At 43.8% G+C, this 26,212-nt stretch overlaps 1 protein-coding gene across 1 annotated transcript in view; it reads left to right on the top strand.

The window, feature by feature from the left end:
• Positions 1 to 26,212, top strand: part of LOC126183444 (histidine decarboxylase) — a 385,906-nt gene that overhangs the window by 131,403 nt on the left and 228,291 nt on the right. The window contains exon 2 of the mRNA XM_049925432.1: positions 16,998 to 17,037. Coding sequence (XP_049781389.1) covers positions 17,010 to 17,037 — 28 coding nt within the window. The 5' untranslated portion in view covers positions 16,998 to 17,009. The remainder of the gene's footprint in view (positions 1 to 16,997; positions 17,038 to 26,212) is intronic.

The raw sequence follows: 26,212 nt of genomic DNA, 5'->3' as shown, positions 1-26,212 counted from the left end.
ACTCTGTGACCAAAATGGTACTGAAACAGAGGATGACAGACTAAAGGCCGGAATACTAAATGTCTTTCTCCAAAGCTGTTTCACAGAGGAAGACTGCACTGTAGTTCCTTCTCTAGATTGTCGCACAGATGACAAAATGGTATATGTCGAAATAGATGACAGAGGGATAGAAAAACAATTAAAATCGCTCAAAAGATGAAAGGCCGCTGCACCTGATGGGATACCAGTTCGATTTTACACAGAGTACACGAAGGAACTTGCCCCCCTTCTTGCAGCGGTGTACCGTAGGTCTCTAGAAGAGCGTAGCGTTCCAAACGATTGGCAAAGCGCACAGGTCATCCCCGTTTTCAAGAAGGGACGTCGAACAGATGTGCAGAACTATAGACCTATATCTCTAACGTCGATCAGTTGTAGAATTTTGGAACACGTATTATGTTCGAGTATAATGACTTTTCTGGAGACTAGAAATTTACTCTGTAGGAATCAGCATGGGTTTCGAAAAAGACGATCGTGTAAAACCGAGCTCGCGCTACTCGTCCACGAGACTGAGAGGGCCATAGACACGGGCTCTCAGGTAGATGCCGTGTTTCTTGACTTCCGCAAGGCGTTCGGTACAGTTCCCCACAGTCGTTTAATGAACAAACTAAGAGCATGTGGACTATCAGACCAATTGTGTGATTGGATTGAAGAGTTCCTAGATAACAGAACGCAGCATGTCATTCTCAATGGAGAGAAGTCTTCCGAAGTAAGAGTGATTTCAGGTGTGCCGCAGGGGAGTGTCGTAGGATCATTGCTATTCACAATATACATAAATGACCTTGTGGATAACATCAGAAGTTCACTGAGGCTTTTTGCGGATGATGCTGTGGTATGTCGAGAGGTTGTGACAATGGAAAATTGTACTGAAATACAGGAGGATCTGCAAAGAATTGACGCATGGTGCAGCGAATGGCAATTAAATCTCAATGTAGACAAGTGTAATGTGCTGCGAATACATAGAAAGAAATATCCTTTATAATTTAGCTACAATATAGCAGGTCAGCAACTGGAAGCAGTTAATTCCATAAATTATCTGGGAATAGGCATAGGAGTGATTTAAAATGGAATTATCATATGAAGTTGATCGTCGGTAAAGCAGATGCCAGACTGAGATTCATTGGAAGAATCCTAAGGAAATGCAATCCGAAAACAAAGGAAGTAGGTTTCAGTACATTTGTTCGCCCACTGCTTGAATATTGCTCATCAGTGTGGGATCCGTACCAGATAGGGTTGATAGAAGAGATAGAGAAGATCCAACGGAGAGCAGCGCGCTTCGTTACAGGATCATTTAGTAATCGCGAAAGCGTTACGGAGATGATAGATAAACTCCGGTGGAAGACTCTTCAGGAGAGACGCTCAGTAGCTCGGTACGGGCTTTAGTTGAAGTTTCGAGAACATACCTTCACCGAGGAGTCAAGCAGTATATTGATACCTCCTACGTATATCTCGCGAAGAGACCATGGGGATAAAATCAGAGAGATTAGAGCCCACACAGAGTCATACCGACAATCTTTCTTTCCACGATCAATATGAGACTGGAATAGAAGGGAGAACCGATAGAGGTACTCAAAGTACCCTCCGCCACACACCGTCAGGTGGCTTGTGGAGTATGGATGTAGATGTAGATGTAGAATACTGAAGTGTAGAAGAGGTAGTGTTACAGTATGGGGGTGTTTTCCACGGTTAGTGTGTGGTCCCGTTAACTGCATTGTGTAGTGCATAAGTAGAGGAACAGCTCGAAGACAAGTATTGTTGGTATCAGCATGAGAATGAACCGTGCCATGAAGCAGCATCTGTGAGGCAATAGTTGTGGACAACAATACCTCTGAAATGGACTGACCTGCCCAGAGCCCCGACCTGAACTCAATGGACCACCTTTGGGATGAGCTGAAACGTTAACTTCGCTCTGGACCCCAACATCGTACATCACTACCTCCTCTGGTCTCGGCTCTTGGCGGAGGATGGACTGCCATTCATCCACAGACATTCATGCACCTCATTGAAAGTGTTGCCAGCACTGTTCAATCTATCATGAAGGCGAAGGGTGGACACATCCAGTATTAATGTCCATTAATAGGTGTCCTGACAGTTTTTATCAGATAGCGTATTAATTACATCCCAAGTTTAGAGCTTCTAACCGGTTGTCACTCATATCACATGATGTCTTTGCATCTACATGAATAAATAAATTAATTTCATTCCCATTACCCAATCATTTCCCTTAAGGAAATATATTTCTTTCTATTCAAAAATGGTTCAAATGGCTCTGAGCACTATGGGACTTAACTTCTAAGGTCATCAGTCCCCTAGTACTTAGAACTACTTAAATCTAACTAACCTAAGGACATCACACACATCCATGCCCGAGGCAGAACTAGAACCTGCGACCGTAGCGGTCGCGCGGTTCCAGGCTGTAGCACCTAGAACCGCTCGGCCACCCCGGCCGGCTTCTTTCTATTCTCCAGCGTTTATCTCGTCTAGTATGGGGTCCATTTTTCAGGATGAAGCAAATTTTATTTTATTGTTAAACTTCGTAACCGGATAACCTTCTGACGGCACAGTCGTCACGTAAAATATGGGAGGAAGTTTGTGTGCCATCTGCCTGTGAAACATGTAAACTTTGTTCTGAGTGTTACCGTATTATCTGATTATGTACTGTGTGCTCTGAGTCGAAATTAGGGGACCGGCCCAGCATTTTCCGAAACAGCGTAGAAAGATATTAAAACAACAGTCAGACGGCCAGTACACTAACCTGCAGACGTTAATGTGCCTACGCGGACTCCAGTCGGGTCTTGGTTTCCTCCTGCCTCGCAAGCCAGCGCGACGCATTTGCTTTTGTACTATCAGTTCTCAGGGAATCTAAATTAATTGATTAAAGGAAATGCAATCACTTATTCTTACCCCTGTATTAGTTTAAAAGGCATTTCGCTGTTTCCTATAGTAAGGACGCCCGGGTTCCCGGGTTCGATTCCCGGCGGAGTCAGAGATTTTCTCTGCCTCGTGATGGCTGGGTGTTGTGTGCTGTCCTTAGGTTAGTTAGGTTTAAGTAGTTCTCAGTTCTAGGGGACTGATGACCATAGCTGTTAAGTCCCATAGTGCTCAGAGCCATTTGAACCATTTTTTCCTAGAGTAAGGTACCGTGATGGAGATATTAAAAAAGTGTTCGGGAGAAGAGGGTTCTCATTTTCGGGCGGCCTTCCTGGTGTAGGTTATTCACGGTTTCCGCAAATCACTTTAAGTGGATGTAAATTGTAATGCGGATGATGAGATTTTTCTTCGATTAGAACTGTGACGAATTTGTTTCCCGTCTTTGTCCACCTGAACTCGAGTTCTGTTTACAAGGAATTCGATGTCGATAAATGCGAAAAATTAATATTTTGTCGTATTCATTGAGACAGTCTGGAGAAAGGCAAACAAACCTACATTCATAGAATTTAGAGATTTATAAAAAGCACTACAACATTGTGACGTAAAAGAGCATCAACATATAATCGTTTCTGCTTGCTGAAGGTCATATGGGTCAGTGGTTTATAAAGATTTGATTCCAGGGTGCCATGCTCACATATTAACTGTGTTACGGATCGTAATTACGCGAGAACTATATCTGAAGCTGATGCGGAATTCTAAGATAACTGAACACTGAGAAGCGCGAGGAAGGCACATTATGTCTCGCTGGGACTGCGTATAGCGTAAAGACGGTTTTAAACGTTTCAAACAAAGAAAGATGTTAAACCTCGACCCCAAATAGTTTCGCCATGGTTCACAACACCTCGGAGGATCGTTATCTACTACTAACAGCACAACATCATCGTTGGATATCTGCGTGCCAAGGCGTTCCCTAAATTATTACCAGCAGATGCTGGGAGGATTCCTTAAATTCTCCTTAGTATGGGGAGTAGAATCTTGCTCTAAATGTAGATGAGTAGGAAAATGTAATCCTGTAATGTTCGAATGGTGTGCTGCATGACACAGTCACGTCCATTAAATATCTAAGCGTAACGCTGCAAAGCGACATGAAATAGCACAAGCACGTATGGTCAGTTGTAGGGAAGGTGCATGGTCGACTTCACCTTACTGGGAGAGTATTAGAAAAGTGTAGCTCATCTACAAAGGAGACTGCGGAAAGAAAACTTGTGCGGCCCATCGTTTGGTACTACTCAAGTGTTTGGGATCCTACCAGGTCGGATTAAAGGAAGATATCGATACCATTCAGAAATCTGCTACTAGATTTGTTAGCAGTAAATTCGATCAGCATGCGAGTATCATGGAGATGCCTCGTGAACTCAAATAAGAATTCCTGAAGAGAGGGTGATGTTCTTTTCGTGAAACACAACAGAGAAAGTTTAGGAAAGCAGCATTTGCTACAGATTACGGAACTATATTACTGTCACAAACCTATATTTCACATAGTGATTATGAAGTAAAGATGGGTGGACTCAGAATTCATACGAAAGCATATAGACAGTCGTTTCCCTTCGTTTTATTTCGAGTGGAGCAAGAAAGAAACTGACTATCAGTAGTACAAGCTGTCCTCCACCAGAAACGTGTGGTGGCTTCCGGGGCTTGTATGTAGATGTATGTCTCTTCCTTCTTACCATGAGGTTTGTGGTGTGACACTTCCAGTTGGCAGCATGTGTCCTATGTACTGATATAAGGGCAGGCCTCAGTCTCGATGGAGATCTGCCCACTGTCCCCGCCGATGCTGATTCCAGTGTTACAAGAATAGTGAAATTTTGTGAAGTGGCGTAGGCAGGCAGACTTTAATGCATTATCAACTGCTTCCCATGCGAGGACAGACTTCGTCCCCACCCATGAGACTGGCATGCTGACTTTCTGTCAAGGTGCTGATGACCGCGATGCTGAGCGCTCCGTACCTCAAATCATCGTCATCATCACCGCCCTTCCGCTGTCCCTATCCGTTGAGAAAATGATTCGTCTCCAACGCTTTACATCTTCTTTCATGCTCCGTAGGCCACTGTGTGGCTGACGGTACTCCTTTGAGCCACATTATCTACTCTCTTCCTGGTTCCATTCAATAATTGTGAGTGGGAACAACGATCGTCCGTAAGCCTCGGCATGAACTCTAATTTGCATACCCAACCACGCAGTACACATTGTGGCGATTAGACGTTCTCTGCACGCTGCCTTTATGATGCGATTTTAATGGCTGGCAGTGTACATATTGTGAACAGAAATGACGCAATAACACTGACTTTAGATACTCCCAAAGTTACTTTTACGTCTGAAAAATTCATCAAGTTCAGAATGACATGTTTTATCTGCTAGAAAGTCCTGAACCAGTCACAAAGCTGGTCGTACATTCAGTGAGAGATTGTCCGAAAATGTACTGAATGCATTCGGCGTATGAAGGAAGAAGATACCAAGTGGAAGCCATTAAGAAGGCCTTCTGGATCTGACGTATGAACAGATCTGTCTGCGTTACATCAGATTTCAGTTTGCATAGTCCATGCTACTTCCGCTGGAGAGATTTTTGTTTCCCAAAAATGTCATTGTGGCAGCATGTCCACTTATGCCGCCATCACGTCGGCAGAGTCCACATTTGATGCCACCGGCGAGATAACGAATTGAGAGCTTGCTGCCAGTGCCACCACCGGCAGAGTGGGGACAGCCGCACACCAGCACCGCGGCTCACTCTTTTTTACATCGTTTGGGCACGGAGAAGTTTCTACACAGTCCAGTTACCACCGCCTATGTTCGACGTTAACGTGCAATAACCGCTCACAGACTTCAAATAGCAGGCACTAGCAGCGGAGAAAGGGGGGGGGGGGGACGCGGAAAAACAGTGCAGCCGTTGTCGGAATGTGGAAACGGAGAGGTTTAGCTGACATCCAAAAGGACAGGATCATTAGCTTCGGGGCTAAGGGTAGAAGCCATTCCGAAACGGCTAAGTTTGCTAACTGTTAGCATGCCGCCGTGGTTAACGTATACCGTGCATGGCAAAACGGCGCTATCTACACTCATGCTCATAAATTAAGGATAATGCCGATACATGGTGAAACAACGCTCTGGTGGGTGGTTTGCGGGTTATAAATCACCTCGGGGTATGACCATGCGGTGCATCTGACCTGCGGTGGTCGCACATTGGCGCTGGCAGCAGTCCACATACGCAGAGGTGTGTTGGTGCATGTCAAAGTACGGTGCAGCGAGTAAGTGTGCAGCCGTTTTCAGACGTGCTAATGGTGACTGTGTATTAAAAATGGCTCGAAGAACACATATTGATGACGTTTTGAGGAGTAGAATACTAGGGCGACTGGAGGCTGGTCAAGCACAGCAGGTCGTAGCACGGGCCCTCCATGTGCCACAAAGTGTGATCTCAAGAGTACGGCAACGATTCCAGCAGACAGGTAACGTGTCCAGGGACGTCCACAGTGTGCAACACCACAAGAAGACCAATATCTCACCATCAGTGCCCACAGACGGCCACGGAGTACTGCAAGTAGCCTTGCTCGGGACCTTACCGCAGCCACTGGAACAGTTGTCTCCAGACACACAGTCTACAGACGACTGAACAGACATGGTTTATTCTCCCGGAGACCTACAAGGTGCGTTCCACTGAACCCTGGTCACAGGAGAGCCCGTAAAGCCTGGTGTCAAGAACACAGTACATGGTCACTGGAACAGTGGTCCCAGGTTATGTTCACGGACGAGTCCAGGTATAGTCTGAACAGTGACTCTCGGCGGGTTTTCATCTGGCGTGAACCAGGAACCAGATACCAACCCCTTAATGTCATTGAAAGGGACCTGCATGGAGGTCGTGGTTAGATGGTGTTGGGTGGGCTTATGATTGGTGCACGTACACCCCTGCATGTCTTTTTTACAGAGGAACTGTAACAGGTCAAGTGTATTGGGATGTCATTTTGTACCAGTATGTCAGCCTTTTCAGGGGTGCAGTGGATCACATCTTCCTCCTGATGGATGATAATGCACAGCCCCACCGAGCTGCCATTATGGAGGAGTACCGTGGAACAGAAGATATCAGGCGAATGCAGTGGCCTGCCTGTTCTCCAGACCTCAACCCCATCGAGCACGTCTGGGATTCTCTCGGTCGACGTATCGCTGCACGTCTTCAAACCTCTAGGACACTTCAGGAGCTCCGACAGGCACTGGTGCGAGAATGGGAGGCTATACCCCAGCAGTTGCTCGACCACCTGATCCAGCGTATGCGAACCCGTTGTGCGGCCTGTGTACGTGTGCATGGTGATCATATCCCATATTGATGTCGGGGTACATGAGAAGGAAACAGTGGCATTTTGTAGCACATTTGTTTCGGGGAAGTTTTCTCAACTTATCACCAGTACCACGGACTTACAGATCTGTGTCGTGTGTGTTCTCTATGTCCCTATGCTATTAGCGCCAGTTTTGTGCAGTGCCACGTTGCGTGGGACCACATTCTACAATTATCCTTAATTTATGAACATGAGTGTACAACGGTGCCGAGGTAGCTGTGGTGCACCACCAGATTACAATGGTGAGCGACGGCTGCGGGGATGTGTACGGGCGAACAGCCGTGCAACTGTTGAGCAACTGACCGCGCAGATCAACCAAGGGTTTTTTTTTTAATCTAAAACATGCAGAAAATGATATGATTCTACAAACACAGTAAAACATTATTACATTTTTACAAATGGTCTCTTGAAATATAGTTTTATATTGATACTTTCATACTACCTTATTTTTTCGCTAAGTAAAAAGACGGAAACAGAAAAAAGAGCACAGAAAATATGTCACAAACAGCGCCAATAATTGCTTAAAACATGGTGTATCATACAAAAAATAAGGTAGTATGAAAGTATCAATATAAAACTATATTTCAAGAGACGATTTGTAAAAATGTAATAATGTTTCACTGTGTTTGTACAACCATACCATTTTCTGCATGTTTTAGATTTAAAAAACCGCACTGATGATGGTGATATTTATAGCCGAAACTAGTTTGGGATAATAAAGAAACAAACGAATAACAAGGTGTTTTCCACCAAGGAGGACTCAATTTCTGATATTTCTGTTTTTCTATGCAAACAAGGACCAAATGGAAGAGTTCCAAGATAATATTATTGTTCCAGCAGCAATTGTTGCTGAAGCAGGGTCGTCCACAACGTGTCCGGGGCGCGTGCGCGGCTCGATTTTGCCCGTTTCTTCGCAGAATTACTCGGTACAGCACTTCATTTCATTTAGTATTGCGATGTGGCAGTTGTCAGTCGGCACAACTCTCCTCAGTTCGGCAGAATCGTGGTGTCAGCGCTGTTTATCGTTCACTATCTGTTCGCAGTATAAAGGACGTTCACAGGTCCAGTGGATGTTTGCACAAAAATAGGCAGTATAGCGTTCTATCGTCAAAAGCCTTTAAAAATGAATAGGAATGACAGAAGTCCAGGTTGAGAGTTCCCAGCATATACTATGCAGTCGCTATCGACAGGGCATCTCAAGTTGATTCCGTATTTCTAGATTTACGGAAAGCTTTTGACACCGTTCCTCACAAGCGACTTCTAATCAAGCTGCGGGCCTATGGGGTATCGTCTCAGTTGTGCGACTGGATTCGTGATTTCCTGTCAGGAAGGTCGCAGTTCGTAGTAATAGACGGCAAATCATCGAGTAAAACTGAAGTGATATCAGGTGTTCCCCAGGGAAGCGTCCTGGGACCTCTGCTGTTCCTGATCTATATAAATGACCTGGGTGACAATATGAGCAGTTCTCTTAGGTTGTTCGCAGATAATGCTGTAATTTACCGTCTAGTAAGGTCATCCGAAGACCAGTATCAGTTGCAAAGCGATTTAGAAAAGATTGCTGTATGGTGTGGCAGGTGGCAGTTGACGCTAAATAACGAAAAGTGTGAGGTGATCCACATGAGTTCCAAAAGAAATCCGTTGGAATTCGATTACTCGATAAATAGTACAATTCTCAAGGCTGTCAATTCAACTGAGTACCTGGGTGTAAAAATTACGAACAACTTCAGTTGGAAAGACCACATAGATAATATTGTGGGGGAGGCGAGCCAAAGGTTGCGTTTCATTGGCAGGACACTTAGAAGATGCAACAAGTCCACTAAAGAGACAGCTTACACTACACTCGTTCGTCCTCTGTTAGAATATTGCTGCGCAGTGTGGGATCCTTACCAGGTGGGATTGACGGAGCACATCGAAAGGGTGCAAAAAAGGGCAGCTCGTTTCGTATTATCACGTAATAGGGGAGAGAGTGTGTCAGATATGATACGCGAGTTGTGATGGAAGTCATTAAAGCAAAGACGTTTTTCGTCGCAGCGAGATCTGTTTACGTAATTTCAGTCACCAACTTTCTCTTCCGAATGCGAAAATATTTTGTTGATCCCCACCTACATAGGTAGGAATGATCATCAAAATAAAATAAGAGAAATCAGAGCTCGAACAGAAAGGTTTAGGTGTTCGTTTTTCCCGCGCGCTGTTCGGGAGTGGAATGGTAGGGAGATAGTATGATTGTGGTTCGATGAACCCTCTGTCAAGCACTTAAATGTGAATTGCAGAGTAATCATGTAAATGTAGATGTAGATGAAGCGGCGGGTACTACAAATTTGCTACGAAACTATATTACAGTACCATGCAGAAAGGATTTAACGATCAAGTTGACAGTGAAAGGGCAAAAAATTACAGCAATCCACAGACGGGGTTCGTTGTGCATCAAGAAGCACTTTGTGTTAAGGCATGCAGCACGTGAAGACATTGGTGGTGCAAATAGTAAAATCACTGTAAACGCAAGCATAATTCCGCTGTAAGTTCCAACAGTTTTCGATGAAACTGAATTAAGAGTATGGAGACTTTTCATAGGACTCAAAAGTACATTGGTTAAGTCAAGCGACATACCTGGAACGATTTTGTTATTCAAAACTCGCTGTTGTTGAATTTATGAATGACAAAGGAATGCAGGAACGAAAATTAGTGTTGTGGACCGGGGGCGTCCACTTTGATGAAAATCTCGCTGATTCCTGGTAGGATGGATGGAAGGGTTCTATGACAGCACACACACAATGAAAATAACACGGAATAGTGAACAGTAAAATATATTACTCAGCTTTGGTAACGCTGGTTACAGCAATTGTAGATGCAGGTTTAGCCTACCTGTCTTGCGCTGGCAACAGTTCCCTGAAGACAAAATAAATAATGGTCCCTGAACTAAAGTCGGAGGGAGACCAATCTTCTGCCTTGATGTACTACTCGAAGGACAGTTCCAAACTATCAGAACTTATTAAACTCTCTAGACAGGTGGTCTCTGTCTATACACGATAATTCTATTCAATGTTTCTACTGAAGGCCAACCACTGTTTGTCTATTGACCACTTTTTCTATCTCACTCGACAACCTGAAGACGTTCTGCAGGAACTCCCTAGCAAGACTCGAACTGACTTGAACTTGCAACTCACCACTTCAGCGCGCACACGGTTACTTAAACGTCTCTCTTCCTGTTGGCGCTGCCGTTCCTCGTGGGCAGAGTGATTGGTTTGCGCCCAGCGATGTTCCTGCTGCGGACGTACTTCCACGGTACTTCTGGTGCCAACTGTCGCAAAATCTTCTCGTGTGGTATCTCAGTACAATACAATTGTAACAGCGAGAAAGGATTGCAGACCTCACATTTTAAGTGGACTGCCCACACTACCCAGAATAAGACGCTACAAGATGAGAAACAATTTCATATTTGATGGAGATGCATTTAAAAAGAAAATTGCGTTATAGAAGTGACAAATACAGTCATGTTCCCTAAGCTCACTGTCCTTAAAGAAAATGGGAGGTTTGAAGAATTCATTGTGGCTTTAAAATAATTACATGGATAGTGTCCTGAACGTTTTGAGGACGCTGTCAATCTTATATATGTTTTCGAGTCGTTTTCGAGACAGCTTGCTGTTTCAGTTGAAAGCGACCCTGTGTATCTGCAGATGTAACTTATTGACCTGCAAGTATATTCCCATTTAAATGACAAATCCCTTTACGTTAAAACCGTCCAGAGCATCTACATTGTTTTCCTCAGGTGAAGTTTCCACGTATCCATAAAGAGGCTGCAAAAGTGCTACAATATTTCAATCGACATATTTGTGTGAAAGACTTTTCTCGAGTATGAAATTAAATAAAGACGATTATGTGGTAAACTGAGTGTGAAAATATGTGACATTGTCTGTGTCTGTCCTTATGCCGAAAGTTTGTCAAAGATTAAAAGTATATTAGTCTTCGGTGCACCAAAAATAGTTAAATAATACCGAAAATTTGTTTTGTTTTTTATATATGTTGTTGAGAAATGTAAATTCAAAATCAAGTCTTATGCAGTGTGCATTACCATTTAAATGCAGCGCACTCGCAGTTTCCCCCTGTCCACCTCTCCAATCGCTCAGACAACGTGCCATGGCAGTGAGGTAAATGTGCAGCGAGGCTGAGAGCTATGGCTCTCGTTCCACGGCCTGCATACCGAAATCTTGGCTGGCTCTGAGCTAAGGGATGAGGAGGGAGAGGGAAATGGAGGCCGCATTCAGACGAAGCTAGAGCAAAGATTCGACTTGTCAGACGCCACACAATTTGCTGACAATATTACTTGCAATAAATTAGATTTCCGTTCTGCATTAGGAATACTATGACATCTATGCACTTGTCCCCAAAAAAAAAGTGGAGAAGCCTTATTCCTTATGACCCCAGTCACTAGGATGATATGATGCACCTGTCTTGTGACGAACGACAGTGAATGCTGACTCAACTCATTGCTGCCTTTAGGGAAAAAACTGAGTCAAAGGTAGTGAAAAAATCTTTTGTGGTTGGCATCACCAATTATTTGGATTCATTAAGTGTCTTAATGTAAGGGAAGAATCATTTGGTAACTGATTTGGTGGACAAGACTGATGTTTTGAAACAAAAATTAATCCTATAAGAAAATCGACTTCAAGTTCATGACATGGAAAATTTTCCCTAACTCAAGGCAGTCGTTTGTGGACCAGACACAGCCGGCCGCGGTGGTCTAGCGGTTCTACGCGCTCAGTCCGGAACCGCGCGACTGCTACGGTCGCATGTTCGAATCCTGCCTCGGGCATGGATGTGTGTGATGTCCTTAGGTTAGTTAGGTTTAAGTAGTTCTAAGTTCTAGGGGACTGATGACCACAGATGTTAAGTCCCATAGTGCTCAGAGCCATTTGAACCATTTTTTTTTTTTTTTTGTGGACCAGACATCATTGACTACGTTCACATTTCATCATGAGTTCTTGAATAGATTCCCTGAAATTGCGTGACTGAAAACTGGTTTCGATTTATTTGACAAACCGTTTTATTTTCTGATTGTTGATGAACCTCATTACATGATTTTTGAGCTGATAGTCGTGCAGTGTATCACCCAGCTCAACGACCTCCTTGTTCAGTCTAGGAATTTATAAATCTTTAATTAAATGTTACCGCAAGAGCAATATCTTCGACTGCGCAGGCAAGCCACTCAGCTTTCTTTAATGTGTAGTTTTACATATGTGTGTAACTGTTTTTTTTTATTATAAAACTGAGAAAGTCTCACTAACGTTCCGGTTTAACAGATTTTGGTTTACATAACTCAATGTGTTTGACTGTATCATGAACCATAGTTCCAGGTATATTACATATTCTAAAATCGAAATGTGTATGCATTTATAAACGTCACAATATAGTGCTAAATGTCTATATGTAAAGTCTTTTGTAGTTCCGCTCACTATTTAATAAGTAATAAAAGTTATTGCTTTTGCAAAACATTAAAAAGTGTAAAATAAACATACACGATCAAATCCTGCTCATAAAAGTATGCTGCAATATTGGCCTCTTAGGAGTAGTTGCACTGTGTTGCAAACACGTCTCCTAAGTTACCCTTGTGTGCAGTCTTCCCTTATAGAGCCATCTCGCTCAGACACCTTCTCGGAATAGCGCAGTGGGTAGGGCTGGGGGGGGAGGGGAGGGGGAGGAAAGGGGGGAAGCCGAAACGCTGAGCAGACTCAGTTCCGTTCGCAGAGCGCGGGTGATCTCTAGGAGCTCAAATCTTGACCAGGCCTGCGCTAGAGTCTTCTAGGGTTGCAATCTTCCTGCAGACAACAGCATCGTCTGCATACAACCTCGTAGAACTTCCGACGTCATTTCTTGATAATTTACATATACACTGAAGAGCCAAACTGGTACACCTGCCCCCACGAGCACCCAGAAGTGCCGGCCCACGACGTAACATGGATTCAGCCAATGTCTGAAGTAGTGCTGGAGGGAACTGACACCATGAATCCTGCAGGGCTGTACATAAATCCGTAAGAGTACGAGGGGTGGAGATCTCTTCTGAACAGAATGTTGCAAGGCATCCCAGATATACTCAATAATGTTCATGTCTGGGGAGTTTGGTGGCAAGTGGAAGTGTTTCAACTCAAAAGAGTGTTCTTGGAGCCACCTTGTAGCAATTCCAGAAGTATGGGGTGTCGCATTGTCCTGCAGGAATTGCTCAAGTCCGTCGAAATGCGCAATGGACATGAATGGATGCAGGTGATCAGAGAGGATGCTTACGTACGTGTCACCTGTCAGAGTCGTATCTATACGTATTAGGGGTTTTCTCCACATTCATGAGGTTTTCTCCATATTCGTACACGTCCACCGACTCGATAAAACTTGAAACGAGACACGTCCGACTAGGCAATATGTTTCCAGTCATCAAGAGTCCAATGCCAGTGTTGACGGGCCCAGACGAGGTGTAAAGCTTTCTGACATGCAGTCACCAAGGGCGCACGACTTGGCCTTTGGCTCCAAAAGCCCATACCGATGATGTTTCGTTGAATGGTTCACATGCTGCCACTTGTTGATGGCCCAGCATTAAAATTTGCAGCAATTTGTAGAAGGGCTACACTACTGTAACGTTAAACGATTCTCTTCAGTCGTCATTGGTCCCGTTCTTGCAGGATCTTTTTCCGGCCGCAGCGATGTCGGAAATCTTATGTTTTACCGGATTCCTGATATTCGCAGTACACTCTTGAAATGGTCGTACGGGAAAATCCCCACTTCATCGCTACTTCGGAGATGCTGTATCCCCCCCCCCCCCCCCGCTCGTTCGCTGACTATAACATCACTTTCAAGCTCACTTAAATCTTGGTAACCTGCAGTTGTAACAGCAGCAACCGATCTAACAACTGCGCCAGACACTTGTTGTCTTATGTAGGCGTTGCCAACCGCAGCGCTGTATTCTGCCTGTTTACATATCTCTGTATTTGAAAACGCATACCTATACCAGTTTCTTTCGCGCCTCAGTGTACAGTGAGGTCACAGAAGTCTTGGCATACCACCTAATATCGTGTCGGATCTCCCGCCGTAGTGCACCAACTCGACATGTCAGGGACTGAACAAGTCGATGGAAGTTCCCTGCAGAAATGCTGATCCATGCTACCTCTATAGCCGTCCATCATTGCGAAAGTGTTGCCGGTGCAGGAATTCGTGCACAAAGTGACCGCTCGATTATTTCCCATAAATGTTCGATGTGATTCATGTCAAGCGATCTGGATAGCCAAATCATTCGTTAGAATTTTCCAGAATGTTCTTCAAACCAGTTGCGAACAACTGTGGCCCAGTGACATGGCCCTTTATCACGCACAAGATTTTCATCGTTGTTTGGGAATATGAAGTCCATGAATTGCTGCAGATGGTTTCCAAGGCCAAGGCCAGAGGATCCAGTCCATGCCATGTAAACACAATACTGTCCATGGCCTTCTTCTTCTGTGCGGATGCACACATGTTCCCCGAACTCTTACGGGTCTTGGTAAGAATGTCTTCCATGAGTAATGAGTGTGTTGGGGTGGGACACTACGAATGTAGTGTGTGGACATACAAGGTGAGAATGTGGGTCTCGCGGGAGGCGTGCGCGAGATAGTCCCTGCAGTCGTGCTATCCTCTGTGCCCTCCGTGGCTCACATGGATAGAGCGTCTGCCATGTAAACAGGAGGTCCCGGTCGGTGCACATACTTTCACCTGTCCTCGTTGATATATATCAACGCCCGTCAGCACCTGAAGGTATTAATATAATTCTAATTTCGTTCTAGACGGCTGCAGGTCATCAATGGTGTCTGTTCTTTCAGACATGTCCGAAGAACGGACACCATATCCATATGAGTATTAGTATTAAGTGACTAGTCCACGTTTGAAGTCACTGAGCTGTCTTGACTGACCCCGTCTACTATTACTATTTATCTACTGACAACACGATAGTCGCCGCCTCCTTTTATATTGGCGGGTCCGCCTGTCGTGACATTTAGTGGTCAAGTACGCATTACATAGGGGTGTCCGTATACTTTTGCTCGTTTAACGTGTGTTTGCACTATGCTGGAGGCGCAGTATTGGAAGTAGACTCTTCGAAATCTTCCATTAAGTTTGTTAGTCCCATTTAGCATTAGCTTCAATAAAAGTGCCTACTCCAGTGTTTTGCCGACCTCCTCGGGGAATTTATATTATATTTTATTTTATGTTTGTGTTTGTGTTCCTTTCATTGGCAAAAAAAGAAAACTGTCTTCTTCTTGACACATGAATTTTTCAGGTGGACCACGACCGATAGTCGCAGTTTCCAGTCGCGAGGAAGGCTATACCCGCTTCTCGTCTGGCTGCGATAGGCTTTTGTTGCCGACTTTTCTATATTCGTTGTATGACATTTGCAACCATGAGTTTCAGTCCTCATTTCTTCCACGCACACTCAGAAATACTCTATAGCTTCCCGTTATCATTTCACAACATCATTTGTAACGTCGTTTCGCAGCAGTCTTCGTAGAAATATTCTTTCGTATCCGCAGCCTACGAATGACATTGTTGTGAAATTACTGCATATAACAGCGTAGGAAATAACACGCTCGCGTATCATTTGAATATCTTCAGTAGAGTTATCTTACACGGAAATAACACAGGTTCGTATCTGTTTACTTTAGCAGTGCGCTGCGTTATTTTGTTGTGGCTTTTATAGCGCCATGGTGTGGTGCTGCTGCGCAGTGATTCGAGATACAGCGGATGCGTTCGACGTCTGTGTCAGACACTCGGGGACGGCCCGCCGAATTGCCTTTACACAAATAACCTGTTTCTCGGAATTATTCATGCCATCGTCTAGTGCTTTGTGCTGTAGGAGGGTCAGCATCATACATAGTACGAAAGTCGCGCTGAACGCTTATTACTGACCCGCACTCGCAAAGCGTTGAACACTACTGTTGTCCCGACACCATTTTTACTTGAACTGAAGTGAGCGCACAATGCTGCTACCTAGCGGGAACCATCTAAAATTCGAGAGTTTGTTCTTTCAACAGTACGTTGTTCACGCACATATCTCAAATAACATAACAGTCATCATTTTTTAAAATCGGATGATTCTCTTTCATACCCGCTGTATATACGAGCCAGAACGGCAGATACATAAGAAACAAAAATAAATGACGTAACATCTGTTTTTCTGGATATTGATTACATCCGTGCCCGAGGCAGGATTCGAACCTGCGAGCGTAGCTGCCGCGTGGTTCCGGACTGGAGCGCCTAGACCGCTCGGCCACAGCGGCCGGCGAGAAATTAGGGCTTATACGGAGGCTTATAGACAGTTGTTTTTCCCTCGCTGTATTTGCAAGTGGAACGGCAAAGGAAATGACTAATAGTGGTACAGAGCACCCTGCGCCACGCACCTTACAGTGGCTTGCGGAGTATGAATGTAGATGTAGATATATGTGAAAGATACAGTTACGAACACAAAAGAATTAAATGTAAATTTTAATGGGTATTTATCTTTTTACTGGGATGGTAATATTCGTTCCGTTAATGTTATAATTACTGTGTTTCTTTGTTGGGTTGCTGAGAGTATTTTATTTTACTTGGCGAAAATTAGTTCATTTTGATTTTTGGATGCATGCATCAGCTAAGTTCATTTTTAGATTTAGTCTAATATAAAAAAAGAAAGTATAACTGATTAATGAAACACCGTTTATGTTACAGATCTCTGCCGTCATGGATTTCGACGAGTATCGCAAAAGAGGTAAGTTTCATTTAAAATATTCACTGTTTCTTGTAATGAATGCAGTATCTAAAATTAATCTGTAAGAAAACTATTTTATATTTAAAACTGTTTTAGAAGGAAGGAAATGTTACTGAATCTCTGCCGACGGTTTTGCTCAAGGATTTTCCTTGTTTAATAAGTGAGTCGTCGTGACGAAACAACATTTCGAAGAACGTTTCCGCTTGCTAGGATCCGAATCCGCTGTTTTACACCCTCCATTCCCTGTAGGCGTTCGATTGCAGATAAATGTCACAGTAAATAACTTGGTCGGATTCAATATGTGCGACCCGGCGGCAACTGTATCAGACCTTATTGTAAAGCATTGTCTCAGCTTCAGCAGTGTCTATTGACATCTGTGAACATGGCCTGCACAATATCACTTCTCGTAACATTTCTTACAAACTTGGTGACGATTAAAGACTCGTAGACCTTGCTCTCGTGTCGCTATTACTCAAGATTTTATATTATTTTCTGCTACCGTTGATCTTACACCAAAATGACGTTCACGCGATGTGTTAGAGTCTAATATATTTGAACCGATTACTTGACATAGTCACTCATGTAGCAGGCGATCTGTAATTACAAATGTTGCCGTCATCTTATACGAACACATTATTTGCCAAGACCGCAAATGTTTGTGTAGTGATGACTAGTTTCGGAAAATTTGAATGCCCATTTTCAAATCTGGAAATGCGCAAGATATAAGACGCAGATGAATAATCGACTTCAATATGTAATATAAGACAACGGAGAAACAGATAAGTGAATTACATAGCACATTACGATAAGCAGTGGCGTCTACAACGGCCATTATAGATAGCTAATTTGTCATAATCGGTAAAAAATGTTACTGTCCAGCTGTCAACTGGAGGTGTTTCTTAAAAAGAAAGAAAGAAAAAAAAAAGCACTATGGGACTCAAAATCTGAGGTCATCAGTCCGCCGGCCGGAGTGGCAGAGCGGTTCTAGTCGCTACAGTCTGGAACCGCGCGACCGCTACGGTCGCAGGATCGAATTCTGCCTCGGGCATGGATGTGTGTGATGTCTTTAGGTTAGTTAGATTTAAGTAGTTCTAAGTTCTAGGGGACTGATGACCTCAGAAGTTAAATCCCATAGCGCTCAGAGCCATTTGAACCATTTTTGTCATCAGTCCCCTAGACTTAGAACTACTTAAACCCAACTAACCTAAGGACAACACACACATCCATGCCCGAGGCAGGATTCGAACCTGCGACCGTAGCAGCAGCGCGGTTCCGGACTGAAGCGCCTAGAACCTCTCGGCCACAGCGGCCGGCGGAGGTGTTTCTAACATGGTACTTCCTAAATGTACTTGCTGTCAACGACTTGTAACGTTTGATGCACATTTTATTTCTCTAATTTAATAGAACATTATACAGTATTACCTTTACTGTGAAGTACGTCAGCTATGAACAAAAAAATAGCTCTGAGCACTATGGGACTTAACATCTGAGGTCATCAGTCCCCTAGAACTTAGAACTACTTAAACCTAACTAACCTAAGGACATCACACACATCCATACACGAGGCAGGATTCGAACCTGCGACCGTAGCGTTCGCGCGGTTCCAGGCTGAAGGGCCTAGAACGGCTCGGTCACAGCTGCCGGCAGTTATGAACACATCTTGTATTATTTTATTTATGACTGTGCATATTGTAGTTTCCTATTTTTTATCTTACAGTAAGTTCGTTTGAATTTTTGTGGTGACGAACACGCTGAAGTTGTTTCTACGATTTCCTGAGGGTGTTTGCAGCCGGCCAGCACGTAGGATATCGGACAGGTTCGCGCAACCTCGCTACAACGGTTTCGGACTCAAAAATGGTTCAAATGGCTCTGAGCACTATGCGACTTAACTTCTGAGGTCATCAGTCGCCTAGAACTTAGAACTAATTAAACCTAACTAATCTAAGGACATCACACACATCCATGCCCGAGGCAGGATTCGAACGTGCGACCGTAGGTTTCGGACTCCTCCCCAACGACTTACCGTGCTTTTGTTCACTGCCAGGTCTCGGTAGACATTCTGCAAGCTCCTACGAACAGCTACGATGCTCTGCTTTTCCGTCGGAAGAAACTCAATGACAGCTCTCTACTTGGAACGCACCTCCGTTACAGACGCCATTTTGAAGACCATGTATAGCTCCGCCACCAATCGGAACTTCGTGAAACTTTAGGAACTAAAGCGAGAATGTTCCACGATGTCCCAAAAGAAATTCCGCATTTTTTCAACCGAAATTGGCAGAGAAAAAAATGTGTTGCATTACTTATTGATTGCCCCTCTAATGTGATATACAGGGTGTTACAAAAAAGTACGGCCAAACTTTCAGGAAACATTCGTCACACACAAATAAAGAAAAGATGTTATGTGGACATGTGTCCGGAAACGCTTAATTTCCATGTTAGAGCTCATTTTAGTTTCGTCAGTATGTTCTTCCACCTACGCTCAATGGAGCACGTTATCATGATTTCATAGGGGATACTCTACCTGTGCTGCTAGAGCATGTGCCTTTACATGTACGATACAACATGTGGTTCATGCACGATGGAGCTCCTGCACATTTCAGTCGAAGTGTTCATACGCTTCTCAACAACAGATTCGGTGACCGATGGATTGGTAGAGGCGGACCAATTCCATGGCCTCCACGTTCTCCTGACCTCAACCCTCTTGACTTTCATTTGTGGGGGCATTTGAAAGCTCTTGTCTACGCAACCCCGGTACCAAATGTGGAGATCCTTCGTGCTCGTATTGTGGACGGCTGTCATACAATACGCCATTCTCCAGGGCTGCATCAGCGCATCACGGATTCCATGCGACGGAGGGTGGATGCATGCATCCTCGCTAACGGAGGACATTTTGAACATTTCCTGTAAGAAAGTGTTTGCAGTCACGCTGGTACGTTTTGTTGCTGTGTGTTTCCATTCCATGATTAACGTGATTTGAAGAGAAGTAATAAAATGAGCTCTAACATGGAAAGTAAGCGTTTCCGGACACATGTCCACATAACGTATTTTCTTTCTTTGTGTGTGAGGAATGTCTCCTGAAAGTTTGACCGTACCTTTCTGTAACACCTTGTATAACTCTTCTACTTGCTCTTCTGTTGTCTTATGTTACATATTCAAGTCGAATATTCACCTGTAGATTACGTCTTACGTATTTACAGATTTGAAAATGGCAGTTCGAATTTGCCGAAACTAGTGATAGCTGTACAAACAATTGCGATCTAGGCAAATAAAGTGTTCGTATAGGAAGAATTCATCATTTATCGAACATCGATTGCAGAGAAAACAACTTTGCAGAACGATACTTTTCCACATTTGCATTCCAAGTGAAAGGGTGTTTTTATACACTCCTGGAAATGGAAAAAAGAACACATTGACACCGGTGTGTCAGACCCACCATACTTGCTCCGGACGCTGCGAGAGGGCTGTACAAGCAATGATCACACGCACGGCACAGCGGACACACCAGGAACCGCGGTGTTGGCCGTCGAATGGCGCTAGCTGCGCAGCATTTGTGCACCGCCGCCGTCAGTGTCAGCCAGTTTGCCGTGGCATACGGAGCTCCATCGCAGTCTTTAACACTGGTAGCATGCCGCGACAGCGTGGAGGTGAACCGTATGTGCAGTTGACGGACTTTGAGCGAGGGCGTATAGTGGGCATGCGGGAGGTCGGGTGGACGTACCGCCGAATTGCTCAACACGTGGGGCGTGAGGTCTCCACAGTACATCGATGTTGTCGCCAGTGGTCGGCGGAAGGTGCACGTGCCCGTCGACCTGGGACCGGACCGCAGCGACGCACGGATGCACGCCAAGATCGTAGGATCCTACACAGTGCCGTAGGGGACCGCACCGCCACTTCCCAGCAAATTAGGGACACTGTTGCTCCTGGGGTATCGGCGAGGACCATTCGCAACCGTCTCCATGAAGCTGGGCTACGGTCCCGCACACCGTTAGGCCGTCTTCCGCTCACGCCCCAACATCGTGCAGCCCGCCTCCAGTGGTGTCGCGACAGGCGTGAATGGAGGGACGAATGGAGACGTGTCGTCTTCAGCGATGAGAGTCCCTTCTGCCTTGGTGCCAATGATGGTCATATGCGTGTTTGGCGCCGTGCAGGTGAGCGCCACAATCAGGACTGCATACGACCGAGGCACACAGGGCCAACACCCGGCATCATGGTGTGGGGAGCGATCTCCTACACTGGCCGTACACCACTGATGATCGTCGAGGGGACACTGAATAGTGTTCGGTACATCCAAACCGTCATCGAACCCATCGTTCTACCATTCCTAGACCGGCAAGGGAACTTGCTGTTCCAACAGGACAATGCACGTCCGCATGTATCCCGTGCCACCCAACGTGCTCTAGAAGGTGTAAGTCAACTACCCTGGCCAGCAAGATCTCCGGATCTGTCCCCCATTGAGCATGTTTGGGACTGGATGAAGCGTCGTCTCACGCGGTCTGCACGTCCAGCACGAACGCTGGTCCAACTGAGGCGCCAGGTGGAAATGGCATGGCAAGCCATTCCACAGGACTACATCCAGCATCTCTACGATCGTCTCCATGGGAGAATAGCAGCCTGCATTGCTGTGAAAGGTGGATATACACTGTACTAGTGCCGACATTGTGCATGCTCTGTTGCCTGTGTCTATGTGCCTGTGGTTCTGTCAGTGTGATCATGTGATGTATCTGACCCCAGGAATGTGTCAATAAAGTTTCCCCTTCCTGGGACAATTAATTCACGGTGTTCTTATTTCAATTTCCAGGAGTGTATTTCCAGTAAGCCAATTATTTTATTGTTAGTAAATGATTAGTCTTTACGTATCCTGAAAGTTTTTAATTAATTAATTTAGAAAATAAAACATTACACCTGTGATCTTAGAAATTTTTATATCTATATCTATTCTCAGCAAACAACCTTACGGTGTGTGCCGGAGGATACTTTGTGTACGACTGTCAGTTCCCCCTTTTCCTTTTCCAATCGTGAATGGTGCGCGGGCGGCCTATGAGTGAGCTCGAAGCTCTCTGATTTTACCTTCATATTTTCACCGTGATTCACAACTCTTCTCTTTAAGCGTCTGCCAGGGAAGTTGGATGAGTGTCAGCGTAATGTTTTCGCGCTTGCTAAGTGAACCAGCGACGAAACGCGCAGCTCTTCGTTGGATCTTTTGTATTTCTTCTATCAATTCTTTTTGGTATGGATCCCAGACTAATGAGCAGTATTCAAGTATATCGAATAAGGGTTTCGTACACAACCCCTTCGTGGGTAGAAATATTTCATAATGACTCTTTCACTGACGGTGTCTGGCATCCGCCTTTCTTGCGATTAGTTTTAAGTGGTTGTTCCAATTTAAATTGTCCGTATGCGTACCCCCAGATATTCAATGGACGTGAGAGCTTCCAGTGATTGTTTGGCAAGAATTGTAAGTCCAGAGATGTGTGAGACGACGAGAAAACACTGCATTAGGGTGATAATGCGTAGACACAATTGTGAAAAGCCAACATAGAAACGCGTTGAATTTGAGGTGTAGGGAAACAAGAGGGTAAAGTGAATATACTGGGTGTAACAAACAGGTGTGGGCAAATGTCCAAGAAAAATTCCCCAGACAGAGGAAGAAAACATATTACATGATCACTGCTCCGGAAACGTTTCATTTCGATGTTAGAGCTCTTTTCCTATTTCTCTTCATAACCACATTAACCATGGGAAATAAAGAGTTTCCGGAACCATGTCTTTATAACACATTTTCTTCCTCTACGTGTGAGAAATGTTTTCTGAAATCTTAGCCATACCTTTCGTTACACTCCGTGTATTCACTCTGCTGTCCTGTTTCTCTGCTCCTCGCGGTAACATGTATCTATATTGGCTTTTCACAACAGGCTATTGTCCTGAATCAACATTGTGGTTCGGACTGTTGTTATTCTGAACAATTATAACATTTAAATAGCATTTTGGTCTGAATTCTCACAAAATATCTGTTATTTTTATGTAATTAAAGCTTATGAATAATTAAATACCAGAGTCTGGCCACGTGCTCGAAAACGCTCTGTTATCGTCTGATGCTCTGGTGACGTCACAGGCTAGAAGTAAGACGAACCCGTACTTGTGTTATAGGAGCGTTAGCCGAAGATACGAGGTTTTTACGCACTTTTATTGCCAAAAGCTTAGCTATTTAGTGACGGCAAACGCATTTACAACTTTTAAGTGACAATAGAAAGGAATTTCGTGAATGCTGATAGTCTAATCCTTGAGAAAGCTGGTCGTTTATGCTCCACCCATTTAGAGTGGTGATATGTGCAACGACGGACATTCTTTTTTCCGCTCCCTGTAACATCATCAAACTCGCTCAAAGCTAAGGAATTGTAGAAGTTTTCCAAACGGCTCCGTGTATTATAACTAGATTGTCGAGTATCAGTCATGAAGTATGACCCAAGCCACAATAAAATGAAACTTGGTAAAACTTAGTGCTGATACCCTGTGTAAAAGTCACTCAGCAGAAAAAATACATCTGTCAGGCGTTCCTTGGCACAACGGATAGTGCGTAGGACAGTCATGCACGGGGTCACATCTTTTAAAAGTTTTACACAAAATACGAAAACAGTGTTAGCAAGAACTGATTGTAGTAGTTGTTTCAATTGTGGGATTTATTATATGTAGTGTGGTCAGAAAATGTGTGAAATGCTTGTAGGGATGTTACACGGCAGGTTGTACTGAGACATAAACGTTAAGAAAGAAATTCGATACGTTGCTCCGTTTCCGAGTTATTTAGCATAGAATTTAGCCAATCGGGGCGTGGCGCGGTCACATTTAAGCGGCCTGCCAGGGGCGGTGTTGCCCAACGAGTGCTTTGTCTCGTTAGTTGAAACTTGAATTTACGCGCGCTACGATCTGATTGGCTAACTTGAATGCTAAATAACTCGGAAACGGAGCAACGTATCGATTTTTTTTTTTTTTTTTTTTTGCAACATTCATATCTCAGTACAACCTGCCCTGCAACATCCCTACAAGCGTTTAAAACATTTTCTGACCACACTGTATATCTCCACATTAGTCTTAGTCAGAAGCGGACAACAGCGGGTAAATGTACTTACTTTGCAAACAAACAATCCACTTTTTTTAGAAAGCATGTCTAGTGGTGAAGATATAGCCATAACTCCACAGTACAACAAGGTGTAGGACGATGAGATTGTACGGAGAGGTGTGTACAACATGCAAGTGACACAAACGTAAGGGCTGTGATGTTCGTGAGTGTAATCTAATATTAGTGTCTGAAGCATTTCTATGTAAGACGGTGAAACTGCAAAAGTTTAAACAATAAGGATCCTAGCTAGACAGTACGAAGATAAAAACATAGTTTCTAACAAAGTAAAAGGTGCGTGGTCACATTAACTAGAAAATATATTTTTCAACGTGACGTGTGTGAACAGCGATTGCAAGTGTCAGCGCATGTAAACAGCAAGGAAAAGACAGTAATATTCTGTTTCTGGTTGGTGTAGTGAAGTTTTGTAATTGTGATTTGGTTTTCATATGACACGACTGTCGAGTTCGTTTAACAAATAAGTTAAAATGTACCTTCCTATGGACATTGTCTTCTGAAATTCGACGGTTTATCGCTCTAACAACTGAGCTATCCTTCGTTGTAATAGTGGGAGAGCGTACCTCGGAGATAAGTTAACGTTAATTTCACAGTACAACATATTTTTAATTAAGTTGGTGAACTTGTATGTTGACATGGTAGTAATTTGTTAATACAGTACGAGCACATTTTACGCATTTACTCATTCTCTGGAACACTCAAAAACAACTGGATGAGTTTTTTTTAGATGTATTTGTCCAGTGTGGTGCTACACACCATTTGTAACCCATTTTCCGTAATGTAAATTCCAAAGCAAGCCATCACTGTGGATTAGCATTATGACAGTAGGAGAAGCGAGTTAGCCAGTGACGTCACAGGCATCACATGACTCGAATGGGGCGTTTTAGCGGCATTCAAATTATTTGAATTTCATTTCCGTTTTTATAAAAGAATACTGAAATTCAAGAGGTAAAAAAGCATATTAGGAGCAAAAAATCACATATCCAGAAAACAGTCAGATACAATATTGTGTCTGCACAGTATCGCCGTGGTGCATTGTTTACTCGTGGATTTGAAATATCAATGAAGTACACAAATACGAGTATATTATATGTTGTATACGGTGGCGTGCTGAAAAGTAATCTCTCCGAATTTTTACTGTATAAACTCTTAAAATTTTTAAATAAAACAAACGTTATTAATATTCTACATCTTTATTCTTCATGTCTACATATCTGTATCCCTCTGCCGCTAGAAGGCTCCGAATTGTACCGTGTAACATGATGATGTGTATCGTAACTATGTCTGTGGGTGAGAAACAGCGTGCTGTAATCGAATTTCGAATTAGAAGAGTTCATCCACAAATGCAGAATTCTCTCATTCAGAATGACAGTGCCACACTATACACGAGCACTATGACATCTACAACATTCCGAGACCTTAGTTCACTGTCATCAGTCATCCTCCATACAATCCCAACTTTGCCCCATCCGATTTACATCTGTTCCAAAAACTTAAAGAACACTTTTGAAGACTTCACTTTGATAGTGATGATGCGGTGCTACCAGAGGTGAGGTTGTGGCTTGCTCGACAAAGTCAAACATTCTACAGTGATGGTATCAACGAACTGGTCTCTCGTTGGGGGAAAATGTGTTTGTCGCCAAGGCGGCACTGTTGAGAAATAAATAGGCAGACATGAAGAACAAAAATGTAGAGTGTTAATAACTTTTGTGTTATTTAAAAAGCTGTAAGAATTTTCGCATAAAGAATTCGGAGACATTACTTTTCAGCACGCCCTCGTACTTAAAACACGGTTTCTGCAAGCTCACTCGTTTTGGACGCGTATTTCTTCACCAGTGAAATATCATTTGAAATATTGCAGACTTTCATTTTTAGTTATGATTCTTCTGTTATTATGTCATACCGAGAGAGATTACTGTATGTATATAAGATATCTGATAAATTCTTCAATACATGCAAAGTACTGGGCGAGTGAAAAAGAATTTTGTAACTTTGGAATGATATAGTAATTTATTGAGATAACTCACAGAATCGGTAGATGTGTCA

The sequence above is a fragment of the Schistocerca cancellata genome, chromosome 4, assembly GCF_023864275.1.
Source record: "Schistocerca cancellata isolate TAMUIC-IGC-003103 chromosome 4, iqSchCanc2.1, whole genome shotgun sequence".
Lineage (NCBI taxonomy): Eukaryota > Metazoa > Arthropoda > Insecta > Orthoptera > Acrididae > Schistocerca > Schistocerca cancellata.
Note: the sequence above shows the minus strand (reverse complement) of the source record. Positions and strands in the feature narration are given on the sequence as shown.